The 16,276-nt window shown below is 45.2% G+C and overlaps 1 protein-coding gene across 4 annotated transcripts in view; it reads right to left on the bottom strand.

Moving 5' to 3' along the window:
- Positions 1-769: 769 nt before the first annotated feature.
- Positions 770-16,276, bottom strand: part of MTA1 (metastasis associated 1) — a 63,534-nt gene continuing 48,027 nt past the window's right edge. For 2 of the 4 annotated variants that reach the window (XM_081014817.1, XM_081014816.1), the window contains 3 exons: positions 11,508-11,539; positions 4,040-4,191; positions 770-1,383 (listed from right to left, as the gene is read on the bottom strand). In XM_081014817.1, coding sequence (XP_080870943.1) covers positions 1,245-1,383; positions 4,040-4,191; positions 11,508-11,539 — 323 coding nt within the window. In that variant the 3' untranslated portion in view covers positions 770-1,244. Of the gene's footprint in view, positions 1,384-4,039; positions 4,192-11,507; positions 11,540-11,658; positions 11,729-16,276 lie in introns of those variants that run through there. The other 2 variants (XR_013988921.1, XM_081014818.1) reach the window with 2 other exon arrangements.

Genomic DNA, 16,276 nt, shown 5'->3' on the forward strand with positions numbered 1-16,276 from the left:
TATCATTCTTGCTGGGAAGAAAACTTTCCAAACATAACCCAAAATTGCTGGAGAATGGCAGTGCCTCTCCAAGATGGGAACCAGGCACTTAAATAATGCCTGCTATATTGCAGCCGTGCTGGGAAAAATACTGGAACACAGAAAGTGAGGTATTTCTCAACTTAAAAGTAAAGGCTCCATAATTAACTCCCTACTCGCAAAATAGACTAAAAAACCCATAATGACAAGAGATCCCCGTGTGGCTGCTGTTGTGACAGCAATCAATCCTATACATCAGGGGTCAGCAAACTTTTTCAGCAGGGGGCCGGTCCACTGTCCCTCAGATCTTGTGGGGGGCCGGACTGTATTTTGGAAAAAAAGTATGAATGAATTCCTATGCCCCACAAATAACCCAGAGATGCATTTTAAATAAAAGGACACATTCTACTCATGTAAAAACACGCTGATTCCCGGACCGTCCGTGGGCCGGATTGAGAAGGCAACTGGGCTGTATCCGACCCCCAGGCCTTAGTTTGCCTACCCATGCTACACATGAAACCGCAGAGAGATCAAGAAGAATATTCCTACTTGGGATGAGGGACAGCTTTAAATGCTAGATGTTTCATGCTGAAACAGTTCATTTCAAACACACGCACAGGGGGCCCCTTGTAGCAGAATACACATACTGTCCATTGGAACTCCCTGTCATGCGTCCATGTAGAGGCAAAACTGCCACAAGTTTGCTAAAACCAAAAGGAACCAGGAGCAAAAAGCCCACCAAACCTGTAGCTGGTTTCTAAATCCTATATTTCCAGGTGTAACAGACACACATTGGCACTTTTATCTACAAAGAAATAAACACAAAATGATACTGTTGACAGAAACACACGAACACAACACAACCGTCTCATAAAATGGAGGGTCTTGCTTTACGAAAAGAGAAAAACAGAATATGCGGAATATCCGTGTCTCCAATAAGTTACATTTACATTGCTTCCCACTTGCTTACAAAAAGAGCAGAATAAACTACAAGCAAAAGAAAATCTGCTAAAGGAGAAAGAGGAGGTGTGTGTCATCTGTGGCCATCAAGAACCAGAGCAGGTCCAGCTTCTGCCTTGGACCCGACTTGGCGTAGTTTTGTTCCTTCTCATTCATCAGCCGTGGATTCCCATTCTGTGGCCACAGAACTTACAGCACAGTATGTGGGAGTTGGGAAAAGTTTTCCGGCAACTCCATCAGTGTTTCAAGGGCTAGTCAGGTTCCTTTTAGTCCTCAATGATTATTGGCTCATCATTCACAGGCTGCTGTAGATGTAAACCTGCTACTGGCCAGAGGACAATAGGCTTGTAAGGCCGTCTTGCAGCTTGTTTCGCTTCAGAGAAAGAAAGCAACTTACGGATTTTCCTGGGAGAGAATGAAAAGAAAACCTTGTCAGAGACTAGATACTTGTAACTTTCTTTTCCTGTTTTTATCAGTTGCTTCAATATCTGTTCAGTTAGGGGGCTGTATAAACATGCAGTTTCCTTTGTTATATTATTATTTTAATTTATTGTCCGCTTTTCACCCTAAGGCGGGTTACAATAATCTAAAATACAGCATTAAAAGCAGTTTAAAACAACCGATAATCACAAAAATAGGGTGGGTCCTAAAAAAAAGTGGTGCTATTACTTCCCTTGATCTGGACACTAAACTTCTGTTGATACAGACTAGAATAGCATTTACTTTTTTGGCTGCTGCATCAGTTACCGTATTTTTCGCTCTATAGGACGCACTTTTTCCCCTCCAAAAATGAAGGGGAAATGTGCGTGCGTCCTATGGGGCGAATGCAGGCTTTCACTGAAGCCTGGAGAGCGAGAGGGGTCGGTGCGCACTGACCCCTCTCGCTCTCCAGGCTTCAGGAGAGCCCCAGCGCCAGCCCCACAAGGTCGGGGGACAGAGGGAGGCGGAACGCTGCCATTCCGCTAAAGCTTTGTCTCCCGAAGTGGTTTGGAGGCTGACGGCGGGGAGACCCCGCCGCCAGCCCCGCAAGCTCCGGGGACAGCTGGGAGACGCAGCGCGTCTTCCTGCTGTCCCCGGACCTGATCTGAAGGCGGGCGGTGGGGAGAAGAGCGCTTCTCCCCGCTGCCTGCCCCGCAAGCTCCGGGGACAGCTGAGAGGCGCAGCGCGTCTTCCTGCTGTCCCCGGACCTGATCTGAAGGCGTGCGGCGGGGAGAAGAGCGCTTCTCCCCGCTGCCTGCCCCGCAAGCTCCGGGGACAGCTGGGAGACACAGCGCGTCTTCCCGCTGTCCCCGGACCTGGTCTGAAGGCGGGCGGTGGGGAGAAGAGCGCTTCTCCCCGCTGCCTGCCCCGCAAGCTCCGGGGACAGCTGGGAGGCGCAGCGCGTCTTCCCGCTGTCCCCGGACCTGATCTGAAGGCGGGTGGCAGGGAGAAGAGCGCTTCTCCCCGCTGCCTGCCCCGCAAGCTCCGGGGACAGCTGGGAGGCGCAGCGCGTCTTCCCGCTGTCCCCGGACCTGATCTGAAGGCAGGCGGCGGGGAGAAGAGCGCTTCTCCCCGCTGCCTGCCCCGCAAGCTCCGGGGACAGCTGGGAGGCGCAGCGCGTCTTCCAGCTGTCCCCGGACCTGGTCTGAAGGCGGGCGGCGGGGAGAAGAGCGCTTCTCCCCGCTGCCGGCCCCACAAGCGCCTGGGGGGGAAATAAAATTTTTTTTCTTTATTTCCCCCCCAAAAAACTTGATGCGTCCTATGGGCCGGTGCGTCCTATGGGGCGAAAAATATGGTAACTCAGTTAAGCCCTAGATCCTTTTCACATGTACTACTGGCAAGCCGGATGTCCCCCATTCTATATTTGTCCATCTGGTTCTTCCTGCCTAAGGGCAGAACCTTACAGATGTTCCTATTGAAATTCTATTTGTTAGTTTGGGCTCAGTTCTTCAAAGCGTTAAGGTCAACTTGAATCCCAATTCTGTCTTCTGCCGCAATGTTATGCTGAAAGCTGTATTGAATTCCAATGGCAAATTATTAAAGAAATTCTTAGAGCCGATTGCCATCCTTAGTGACATTGACAAAATGAAAGGTCTGCTGTCTAGCATGGCTAAGCCTGTTATGTTCGATACAGCTAAGTTTGCATTAAAAGCTTCCTAACTCATGAAAACCTGTGTGTCTGGCCTCACAACATGTGCCACTTAGTTATGTGTTTTATGTATTATATTACACGTGCTTTACTATCCAAATCTCATTTAACTTTGCTTGCTTGCTAAAGTATGTTTCGTAAAACTTTACTGGAGGTTTTTAAGCAGAGGTTGGATGTCCATCTGTCATGAACTCAGTCTGGTTCAGTAGGAAGAACAATCATGGAGAAGGCTGCTGACCTGACAGTTGTGCAGAAAGCCATCATTGAGACCCTCCATTAACTTTCCATAACTTTCCATCAATGTGCTTCATTACAGCACTTTGGGAACATCCAACTTCTTCTGCATTACCTTTTGAGGCTTTCCCTCCTTATGGAGGGTCTCAATGGTGGCTTTCTGCACAACTGTCAGGTCAGCAGCCTTCCCCATGATTGTGCTTCCTACTGGACCAGATTGAGAGACCATTTAAAGGCTCAGGAACCCATTGCAGGTGTTATGGATTGAATAGCTACTTCGCCTTTTCACAATATTCTAAATTTGTGAGATTGTTAATTTGGGGTTTTCATCAGCTGTACACCATAATAATCACAATTATAATAAAGGCTTGACATATCTCGCTTTGCATGTCATGAGTCTATCTCATATATTAGTTTCACATTTTAAGTTGAATTACTGAAATAAATGAACTTTTCCACGATATTCTAATTTTTCGAGTTTCACCTGTAAGTAAATTCAGCACAGCAAGCTAAGGAGGACTCAACTTTTGGTTGAAGACAGCCATTTCACCAGGTCTAATTTTTTCAATAAAGAAACTATTGATTCATTTCAATCTTACTCCATCTTTTCAGAAGCTCAGTCATTAACCAATTGTAAATTACATTTGATCGCTCTTAATAGAATCACAGAACGGACTCTTACTGAAGTGCACATGCTACCTGGTTTCCTCGGTGGCCATGTAGAAAACATCGTCAGGAGCGTCAATCCAGTTCATCCTCTTCCTTTTCACTGGAAACATGGTTCCACCACGGATTAACCGGACTTTTGTTTGGTATGATTTCCCATTGAGTAGCAAGTTTCGACTTGGTCCCTAACGCAATACATAAAGAACAACAAAAACGTTATGGGTCCCCGCAGAAACCACTTTAGGAACAAGTACAGTCATACCTCGTTACGTTTGCTTCATGTTACGTTCTTTCAGGTTACGTCCCGCGGCGACCCGGAAGTACCGGAAAGGGTTACTTCCGGGTTTCGCCGCTCGCACATGCGCAGAAGCACAAAATGATGTCATGCGCAGAAGCGGCAAATCACAACCCGTGCATGCGCAGACGCATTGCTGTGGGTTGCGCTCTTTTCATGTTGCAAACGGGCCTCCGGAACGGATCCTGTTCGCAACCAGAGGTACCACTGTATCTCTTAAATGGACAGAAAATGAGAACTTTTCTTGCTGTAAATTCCTGCTCTGATGGGAGGCAGGGGAACATCCAGTATCATGTGAGATATCCCTGACAGGAGGCAAAGCTTTAGCAGTTGACAGCAGAGACCCTATATAAAGGGGGGGGTGTTGGGAGGGTCCACCACTATCTGTGGGTGACAAGCATTAAAGAGCTACCTTTGAGAGAGGACTCTGCGTCTTCTTTTCCCTTTCTCTTGATTTTTTTTTTTTATTCACATTATTTTTTTCATCTGATGGTATTATGAAAAAGCTTGAACAAAATCTTACGGAAAAAATAAATGAAAGGCTGTTGGGTGTGCAAACAGTACCGACCCTAGTAATCCCACCAAGAAAGATTGTTTGGATTCAAGGGCGCACTGTCAATAGAAGGGTGAACCAATTCTAATCCCCAACAGCTGAAGTGGTAAAATAACCTCCTGCCTCCCTTGCATGCAGAGATTTATGGGAAGAAGAAGAAGAAAAAATACTGTTTTCTCTCATGTAGTTTGAAGGGTACTCAATATGTGTTCATCATGTTCCCAGGACAGTTTAGAAAAGCAAAGCAAAGCAAAGCAAAAGTATAAAAGTAGCAGCAACAGAATAGGTAGCACCATAGAGACATTGTGCCCTCCTGGTGTAGAATCACAGAAGTGAGAGTTGGAAGGGACCACGAGGGTCGCAACCCCTGCAATGTAGGAATCTTTTGCCCAACTTGGGGCTTGAATCTATGATCCAGAGATTAAGAGACTCCTGCACTACGGCAGCACAGAAAACAAACAGCATTCAGCATATAAGCAACATACAGAAGATTTAAAAGCTGGTGGAAATAAAAACACGGTTGGGTGTTGAAATTACAGCACTGACACATTTCGTAGTTGGGGGTGTCACATCTAAGGTCACAACTGTGAAGAAAGGCTCTAATGTACCCCGCCATTTCTTTAAGCCAGGCTAATGCAAAAATGGTTTTTAAGATGCCCACCTGGGAGAGGGAATCAACCTGGCCAACTGATTCTAGATCTTATTGGTCGGAAGAGCTGGGGGGCACCCCCTGTAGGAGAGGAGTAAGACTTTTAAAATGAGGAGCAACTAATGCCACAGAGGACAAGAGTCAGGATTCGAGATGATGTTAAGCATTGTTGGCAGGGACATCCCGAAGGCCTTTAGGGAGGTGTTCTTATATGCAACGGCCGCAGCTCAGACTTTGGTGGCAAAGGGGTGGAAGGAACAAGAAGCCCCGACCATAACGGACTGGCATTACAAGCTACAAGAATTTGCTGAAATGGAGCAGTTAACAAATACCATGAGAGGCAATTCAAAACAAAAATGTATGGAAAAGTGGGATAGATATAAAACATATGTTCAAAAATACAGTAAAGGTTCGCTATCTATGCTAGCATTTGATTGATGCTGGAGTGAGACTGAGTTGAGAAATAAGACTAAGAACACATATTGATATAGGAATGTATTAGATAAAATGTAAAGAAATATACAATAATAAGAGTACATTCATTTGTAAAAAAGGAATATACAATGGGATAGACAGGAAGTCTAGTGTGTTGGTATGTATATGATTGGGGGGGGGGAATTTGTTTTTGTTTTTTCTTTGTTCTTTCTTTTTCTTTTTCATTTTCTTGGTATATAATATTTGTATATAATTTTTGTATACATGTTGGAAATTATATTATAGTAAGTCCTGTAATTGTAATATGGCAACTTTTACTGATGTAATATAAGAATGTTAACAAATAAATAAAATGCAAATTCACAAACAAACAAAAAAACCACAGATTGGAGAACTGGGCCAGAACTAACAACACAAATTTCAACAGGGACAAATCTTAAGGTTCTGCACTTAGGAATAACAGGCTGCGCAAATGCAAGATGGGGGACAAGGAGTCTCTACAAGTAGTTGCTAACAGCATTATGACAAAATTATTATGAAAAAACTGTTTTGTCAGAGTTCAGAAAAGGAGTGCAAACATTGGATCTGGCTGTAATATTCGCTCGAAGACAGCTTGACCTAGTGGACAAGCACAGAAGTGAAAGAAAGATTCTCCGATTCTATACCCTCTTCAGCACAAAAGACATGTTGCCGCTCATGTAATGCAATTTCACAGAGGTGCTCGGTGCGCCAATTTCTGGCTGATGCGATTTGTATGGGCATATTGCTCCAAGTCTCATCTCTCCGTGGGCATCATGCGCCACTTGTGGCAAATACTGTTTGTGTAAAGTCTGCTACTTTTTGAAACCAATTTGCCTTTCTCATATTAGTTCCATTAGTCTAGCTTCGGAAAGCTAGACTTGGTTCCTCACATGTAGATCTCTGATTCTGTGTGCAGCCTAGCCCAAATATTGAGATTTATGTGCATGGATGAATTGAGGATAGTCTGAAAAAGGAAGTAATGATGAGACAAGCAGTGGTAAAATCCCTATCAATTGCTTCCTTCCCCAGAATTCAAAAAGGAATTTTTAATCCTTGAAAGAATAGAGCATAACAGACATAAAAGGGATAGTTTTCAAAGAAGGAAAGTGAGCTCCACGGAGACTCTTGTGATGTAATTATGATTCTAAATTAGGCTTAATAACCATTTGAGTAGTATACTCCAAGGGTTGCCAACCTTTTGGGACTTGTGGACTTCAAATTTTGAGAAAGTGCTGTGGGTGCCAGCCGCAAATGTGCATTACACAAAATTAGAGGGAGCGCGCCTGACAACCTCATGCTTGATGTGGGAAGTCAGCTGTGATTTCCCAGTCCTGCCCACACCGCCGACAATATTGTTGCTGTCTAATAACAAATGAGATCATTCCCCAATCCCAGGTAAACTATTATAGGTGGACACAGCTCATATGCATCTCTCTCTCTCTCTCTCTCTCACACACACACACACACACACACACAAATTCTGGACCTTTTGCTAGAATTACTAAACTCCATAAGCTTTCCTTTCCACTTTTAATCACACCCTAGAAAAAATTTTATTTATTTATTTATAAAAGCATGTCTATAACGCAAAATCACAAAATATTGGGGTGGTGTTCAACATCAAAACATACAACATCATGTAAAAATAAAAATACAGCTAATTAAAGTGGCTGGTTAATTAAAAATTAAAACAGCAGCAAAGGCCTGTCAGAATAAATTTCAATCAGTAATGTATGAAACAGGAAAATAACTTTTGGCAATACAGTGGTACCTCTAGTTACGAACTTAATTCGTTCCGGAGATCCGTTCTTAACCTGAAACTGTTCTTAACTAGAGGCACGCTTTTGCTAATGGGGCCTCTTGCTGCTGCCGCTGCGCCGCCGGCACATGATTTCCGTTCTCATCCTGGGGCAAAGTTCTCAACTCAAGGTAACTCTTTCAGGTTAGCGGAGTTTGTAACCTGAAGCGTTGTAACCTGAGGTGTTTGTAACTTGAGGTACCACTGTAATGTAATTTTGGTGGTAGTAATCTTCCTCTATTATGAAAGAGCTATTTTATTCCATTATTGGATCAATATTTTCTTTCCTTTTTTCAGCTGTTTGAAACCCACAATGAGATTTATTCCCTAAAACTTGAGAATGCTGTTGTATTTGTAGCCCTGAATGTTTCCAAAGTTCACCAACTTCAGCTCGTGGGGTGCTGAAACAGAGGAGATTTGATTTATCTTCGTCTGCATCTAGACCTGCTATGAGGCTAAAATCCCGATAGAGGATTTTCAGGTTCCTTAATTTCTTCTTTCAGATTGCTCAGGGCAAGCTCTGCAAAGATACTGATGCTGTGAGCTTTTCCTTTGATCTGTAAATTGCTTCTCCTAAAACCTCCACCACCATAGTCAATAACAAAGCTGGCGATAAGGTAGACATTTTCCTGCTGCCTCTAGTGAGACATAGTGGTTGGAAACCCAAGCCATAGACACAAACTCCATCTTATGTTGAAGACACCTGGTTCACCAAAATCATAAATTTGGCTCCAAAATTTATCTCAGTCAGTGGTTTAGGTAAGAAGACCTTGCCAAAGTCTTTATAGGCATTCAGTGAGAATACCGATACTGGCCTCGTATGAGAATGATGTTGTGATGATTATGAGTTACTCGTGCGTAAACTGGTGCTTCTCTAGGCTCATTTGCCTTGTTAAACCTTTCTGACTGCACAGCCCTTTCTCATCATGACTGTCTCAGTCACTAGCAGAATCCGTCAGTGGGCGTTTCTTTGAATCTCTTCCAACATAAGAGTTGTTTGACACCCAATCTCCTCCGCCTCTCACTGCGCGGGAGCCTTCTGCGCAGGGTGGGCGTAGGTAGCAGAGGACCTGTCCCCTCCTCACTGAGTTCCAGTGAAGAGTCCGTGAGCCCTCTCTCTGATTTCCCCATCAGCTCACTTTTGTTCCTGGTGTTGCGCTTAAATGCTTCCCCCTCCACTGAGCTGCTTCTCCCCCTGCTGCTGGGTCCTTCTCCAGCATCATCTAGGAGCCTCCCCTTCGCCTCCCGCTCTGATGTCAGTTCCCTGACAGATGTTTAACACCTTCACCTCAACAGATCTATAACCATCTTACCTGTTGACCATGAACCTAAAGCATGGGTAGGCAAACTAAGGCCCGTGGGCTGGATGTGGCCCAATCACCTTCTAAATCTGGCCCGTGGATGGTCCGGGAATCAGCATGTTTTTACATGAGTAGAATGTGTCCTTTTATTTAAAATGCATCTCTGGGTTATTTGTGGGGCCTGCCTGGTGTTTTTACACGAGTAGAATGTGTGCTTTTATTTAAAATGCATCTCTGGGTTATTTGTGGAGCATAGGAATTCGTTCATTTCCCTCCCCCAAAATATAGTCCAGCCCACCACATGGTCTGAGGGACAGTGGAACAGCCCCCTGCTGAAAGAAGTTTGCTGACCCTTGACCTAAAGGGGTGCCAAATCAGGGTTAAACAGAGGATTTTGGATATAGGTTTTCAAGAGCTTCCAACGGTTGGACCCGATGACCCTAGTGGTCTCTTCCAACTCCACAGTTCTATGAAAAAACTAAAAACTACTGCATAGAGACCCTGCTCCCCTCAGTCACTGGGGTTACCATACTCCCCCTGCAAAGATGAAATGTCCTGAATTATAGGAAAGCTTTCTCTGTGCCAAGGCTGAATGCCCTCCCTTCTAATTTATTCGACGGCAGATACAATAAAACCTCAATGAACAATAGATGCTGCCCTTGTAACAATGCTGAGGTAGAATTGATGTCCTTTTCTCCTGTGGTTTTTATCAAGTGCCTAGGAGAGACCTAATATATCCTATTATACAGCCCAACCCTTGCATCTGCTTTGACTCTCTTATGGTCACTTTCCTTCAGGGCTCCAATGTGTCAGTCATGAGACAAGTGGCAAGGTTTTTTTTAATATGACCATCCTTATTTGATCTATTAAGGTTGCTTGATACATATATTTTTCAGTATTATAATTCTGTGTAATTCAGTTGTATTAATGTGACTTTTTACTGATGTTACTGTTAATTGTTAAAAATGTTATAATGATCTGCTGGCTGAAAATAAATTTTAACACCTGTCTCACAGAATCTGCTAAGTGCCTCCTCTTCTGATAAATAATGAGCTATGGACTTAAGCCTAGCTATCAATACTGCTGATTTCCTGGTTAATTAAGCTTATGGGTCTTTCTGAGACTAAATCCTTTCTCAGTTGGAGCAGCACAACTACTCTGTCCGGTTTCCAGGATTTAGGCAAATCTCCTCTTTCTAGTTTTTTATTAAATAACCCAAATCCATACTAGGTATTTTTCTCCTTTTTAACAAACATCTAGTATTTCTGGTTCGGGGTTCAGATGACACACTAAGTCAAACCACAGCTTAGTCCACAGCAATGCAGCAGTGGCAAGGACCAGAGAATAAATAAAGAGGCCGTGAACCCGTGCATTTGTGTTAATCCATGGTTCGCCTTGGGATGTGGGTGGCACTGTGGGTTAAACCACAGAGCCTAGGACTTGCCGATCAGAAGGTTGGCGGTTCAAATCCCCGCAATGGGGTGAGCTCCCGTTGCTCAGTCCCAGCTCCTGCCAGCCTAGCAGTTTGAAAGCACGTCAAAGTGCAAGTAGATAAATAGGTACCACTCCAGTGGGAAGGTAAACGGCGTTTCTGTGCACTGCTCTGGTTCGCCAGAAGCGGCTTAGTCATGCTGGCCACATGACCCGGAAGCTGTACACCGGCTCCCATGGCCAATAAAGCAAGATGAGCGCCGCAACCCCAGAGTCGGACACAACTGGACCTAACGGTCAGGGGTCCCTTTACCCTTTACGGTTTGCCTTAGTGTTATGGGTGAGCAAGCTCTACGTCATAACATAATTTCCTGGGAATTCTGACTTAGGAATGACACTTGGCTGCCACTGCTTGAAGTGGTGGCAAGGCTTTTCATTGTTAGTGGAAGGAAGAAAAGCCTTGGTCACCTTGATTTGAAAGATAAGATTCTCCCCCCTCTCCCGCAAAATTAGAACCACCCACTCTATAAAAATTAATACAATCTTGGGGGAGGGGCACCCCCCCTGCAAAACTTACAAAAAATATGTGGGCTGAATACTTTGCCCAGGCACTGACATCGATCACTTTCATAAATGTTTTCTAGGTAAAAAGATCTCATCAAATAAAAGGTGTTTATCCATTTTAGTGTATCATTTTATTTGGTCCCTTCCTTGTTTATTTGGTTCCTTCCTTGTTTTAATATACAGAGCCATTTTTTTAATTAAAAAAAGAATGCAGTAAGAGCTAAGAAAAGCAGTGGCAGATGTGCACCTTAAGAGCAGAGGTAGCCAGTGAGATACCCTCAAGAGGTTGCACTACAACTCCTATCATCCCTGACCATTAACCATGATGGCTAGGGCTGATGGGAGTTGTAGTCCAACAACAACTGGAGGGCACAACATTGGCTACGCCTGCCTTAGAGCTTTCTGCTTGGGATGGTGGTTTACTGTATCTTTTTTTAGATGAACATTCTCTTACCATTTGTCTGGTTTGTCCGTGGTTGGGCAGACCTAACAAACAGGAAAGAGAATAGAGCTCGTAAGACACCATTGCTTTTCCAAAGAGAAAAATCAAAAGAAAGAAAGCACAAAAATAAAAACAGCATGGCTAATGTTTGAAAATGACTCACTTTCCAAAACAGGAAACGCTTTCACATTTGCTTTCTTTGGTAAATATATGAGATTAGCTCCTTAAGTGATCTAAAAATAATTGCAAAAATAATTAAATATACTGTCCATCTTTATTAATGGCAATGAAAGCAGCAGGAGAAAGTGTGCAGTTGTTATAGGAAAGCACTTATTGGCTTCCTTACCTGCCAGCCGGCCAACCAACCAACCAGCCTGCCTACCATTAGTTATCTGAAACGCTGAGGTTTGGCTCAGCTCAGCTTAACAGAGACTCACATTTTCCTCTGGGAAACATTGGGAAAATCCTGCTGTTTGCAAGGCAGCCTCAAAAGGAGGCAGGCATTGAGCCATCCTCTCTGAGGCATCGTTAAATGAGGGATCTGAATTAATAATCCAACTCCTGCCCTCTTAAAAACAGTTTTCTCTCTCTTGCTTGGACATAAAATCAGTTTTATATGTGGTTTATCAGTGAAGAATTATCCTACTTCTAAAAAAAAAAAGTTTGGGGAGTGGAGCAGAAATCTTTACTGTGTTTCAGTCTGTGTCTTGGACATAAGGAAAGGTGTTTAGTACCAGAACTGAGTTCACGTTCCTTTCACACAACAATCCATTCCTGGTTTCACTGGAAGCCTTTCTGTTTTTGCTATTGTCAAAGAATTGGGAGCCTTGCCAATTTACGGCAAGTCACATAGCAACCTACCAACTGATTCAAATATACACCCGTTCCCCCCTCTGAATCAGATCTATTTAGTCCACCATCCCTTTTCTAACAGTGACTTGTGAGATGCCTCTGGGGGCTTATGAAGTAGCAGTTCTCCACAGATACAGTTATGTATGTATATAAGTATGTATGCTTTTGTTTATTAGATTTATATACAGTGGTATCTCAGGTTAAGTATTTAAGGTCTGTTCTTAACCTGAAACCTGAAACTGTTCTTAACCTGAAGCACCACTTTAGCTAATGGGGCCTCCTGCTGCTGCCGCGCCGCTGGAGCCCGATTTCTGTTCTTATCCTGAAGCAAAGTTCTTAACCTGAAGCACTATTTCTGGGTTAGCGGAGTCTGTAACCTGAAGCGTATGTAACCTGAGGTACCACTGTACAGCCCTTCATCGAAAGATCTCAGGGTGGTTCACAAAATAAAAGCACAACATAAATAGTTAAAACAAAACAAAAACTCCCCCTCCCATAAACACATTTTAAAGGCTGTAGATTATTAATCCAGCCAAAGGCCTGGTTGAAGAGGAATGGTTTTGCCTGCTACCTAAAGATATATAACAAATGTGCCAGAGGAACCTCCCTGAGGAGAGCTTTCCGCAAACAAGGAGCCACTGTAGAAAATACCCCATTCTTGTGCTGCCACCCTCCAGACCTCATGTGGAGGAGGCACACGAAGAAGAGCCTCAGAGGAGGATCTCAGGGTCTGGTTCAGTTCATATGGGGAGCGGCGGTCCTTGAGGTATAGTGGTCCTGAGCTGTTTAAGGCTATATAGGTCAACGCCACCCCAGAAACTAATTGGTAGCCAGTGCAGTCGGGCTAGGATTGGGGTTACCGTATTTTTCGCCCCATAGGACGCACTTTTTCCCCTCCCAAAATGAAGGGGAAATGTGTGTGCGTCCTATGGAGCGAATGCAGGCTTTCGCTGAAGCCTGGAGAGCGAGAGGCATCGGTGCGCACCGACCCCTCTCGCTCTCCAGGCTTCAGGAAGCTATCCGCAAGCCTTGCAAGCCCGGCGGGAGTTCCTGCGGGCTCACAAGGCTTGCGGGCAGCAGCCTGCAGCCCCAGCGAGTGTCCGCAAGCCTTGCGCGCCCGGCAGGAGGTCCTGCCGGGCGCGCAAGGCTTGGGGTGGCAGCTTGCCGCCCGAAGCACGCGGAGCCCTCCAGAGGGTGCCCCATGCTTCGGGCAGGAGTGCGCAAGGCTTGGGGCGGCAGCCGCGGCAGGGGGGGGAAATAAATTTTTTTTATTCATTTCCCCCCCCCCCAAAAAAACGAGGTGCGTCCTATGGGCCGGTGTGCCCTATAGGACGAAAAATACGGTATATGCTGAAACCGTCTTGCCCTGGTGAGCAACCTGGCTGCCAAGTTCTACACCAGCTGAAGTTTCTGAACCGTCTTCAGAGGCAGCCCTATGTGTCACACCTTACAGTAATCCAACCTAGAGGTTACAGTATCAGAGCATAGACAACAGAACTTAGGCTGTCCCTGTCTAGATAGGGGTACAGCAGGGCTACCAGCCAAAGCTGATAGAAGGCATGCAATACCACTGAGGACCCCCAAGCCACATACCTGCTCCTTCAGAGGGAAACCCCATCAAGAGCAGGCAATCTCCCAGCCATCTGGTCTAGGGAACCACCCGCAGTGCCTTTGTGTTATCTGGATTGAGTTTCATTGGCTCTCATCCAGTCCACTACTGAGGCAAGAAAACTCCACTGCCATACCAAACTCCAAAACTCCAGATAACCCCTCTCAGCAGTTTCATGTAGATGTTAAACAGCATGGGGGATAAAATTGAGCCCTGAGGACCTCCACCTTGAAGGCTCCACGGGGCTGAAGAGAACTCCCCAAGCATCACCCTCTGGGAACGACCATCCAAATAGGACCAGAACCACTGGAAACCACTACCCCCAATTCAGACAGCCGCTCCAGAAGGAAACAATGGCTGATGGTATCAAAAGCCAACTGAGAAGTCAAGGAGAATTAACAAGGCGCCGGAGCCAATGCAGCTTGTTCCTCCACTTTCAACCTCCCAATGTATCACTATATTGGGATGTTTGGCTGGTGATACAGCCCCATTCTGGACAGGAGGAGTTCATCAGATCCTTAGCATCTCACACAAGGATATCTCCAGCAGCAAGAGCAGATCCGGAGAATTACATCTCTGCATCAGGCACTAAAGAAGACCACAGGCTGCCTCTCATCCAACGGTTGTTTGACCAGTTACATCCTGCCGCCATATACACTGATTTAGATCACAGGAGCATGACGATGGATGAAAAATGGCCTTCCAAACCTGCTACAGCCACTTCAAATACACGCTCAGGCTGCTAGGCCTCCTTAACTCCTCTTAAGTGTTCCAGCAGTTCACGATTTACAACCTGGGCAACATTCTGGTAAACCCACACACGCTATAGCTCCATGTTAAGCAAGTTGTCCTCTAGTGGCTAGATCAAACAACGTGGACTGAACGGAGTTCCTTGGGCAGATTTTGACATCTCTTGGTCTGCTGATGGGTTGCTCAAAAAATGGAGCGGCATTTCACAGTGTACAGAACAATCCATCAACAACAGCAATTCAGGGACTTCTGGTGGCCCCAGGAGAGAGAGGTACAATGTATGAGACCCAAGCATGTGCAAAAGACAATGCCCATTGCTCAAACGGTTGAATGCAGGCGAAGCCAGAATGCTGATCAAAACCTAAACTGCTTGGAACCAGACTATCTTAGAACTGCCTCGCCCCTTATGAATCTCCCGGGGAACTTTTGCTTTTCACCTGAGACTCTTCTCCCTACCCCAAACCTGCCAGTGCATGTGCAGCTCAAATTTCTTCCCCGGGCTGAACGTATCTAAGTCTCTTCAAGAGGCAGCCTTTGTCTTGAATGTGGAAGTAAAATCTGTCTTCGGAACTGAAGCAGCACTTCTGGTTGGGAGGGGAAGGGAAAGAGGCTCAGCCGTGATAGATCCTGGCCCCGCTCAGCTGCAGCCTCCTCCTCCCTTGTAACAGTACCTTCCACCTTGCTTAAGCTCCAGTATCGGCTGGAGCCTCAGTGAGCCTTTGCCATCTTGCCCCTTCTCCCAATTATCTCACCACAGCTCAGGCACGGGACACAGGATGGCCACTGCAGTGCTGGTGCGCTGTGCATGGCAGCAGCAGAGGCCACAGATCCAGCCTTCAAGAAGAGCATCACAGCTGCCTCTGCCATAGCAGTGTTGAAAGGCAATGTGTTCCCTTGGGGGGGCAGATGTGCCGTCCGTGTAGATCTTGCTGCCCAGATGGGATGGGATGGCCCCAGTTATGTTCCAGAACATCTTGTACTGCCCTCGCCTCCTCTTCCAGCTGCTAAACTTCCATCAACTTTAAACTTTTTTCCCCGCTGCTTCCTGTTTTCCTTTATGCTCTGCTGCCAAGGAGGGAGTGTGCATTTTCAGCTGGTGCTCCCTTGCACTCCCTTACAGGCTAGTCCTAAATTATGCTACTGGACAACCCCCAATTTCTGATATAATCAGTTGGACTACAAAGGGCTTAGTTTTGCCAGTAACTCAGTTACTGGGCTTCCCACAACTGATACTGTAAACCGCCCTGTGATCCTCAGATGATGAACAGTATAGAAACTAATAAAATAAATGAAATAAATAAATGAATGAATATACTCAGCTGCCCTCAATGTTCCATTGGTTATAGAAACACAGATCTTATGTCAGGCCATTTTGGGTCTTTTTGTTTTTCCCATACTGGTGGCAACGCTTAAGTATACAAAACTCCATTTTTTCTGGAGGTAACCTCGTTTCATGCCTAGCATATGCAGAAGGCATTAGACCACAAAATTTGATGGTGAGTTCTGGTTTTAAAATTTAAAGCCCTAAACTTGGCATCTGGGTATCTTAAGGATCTCTCATTCAAATATT

This window comes from Podarcis pityusensis, assembly GCF_964106645.2.
Source record: "Podarcis pityusensis genome assembly, chromosome: 7".
In the NCBI taxonomy this organism is placed as follows: domain Eukaryota; kingdom Metazoa; phylum Chordata; class Lepidosauria; order Squamata; family Lacertidae; genus Podarcis; species Podarcis pityusensis.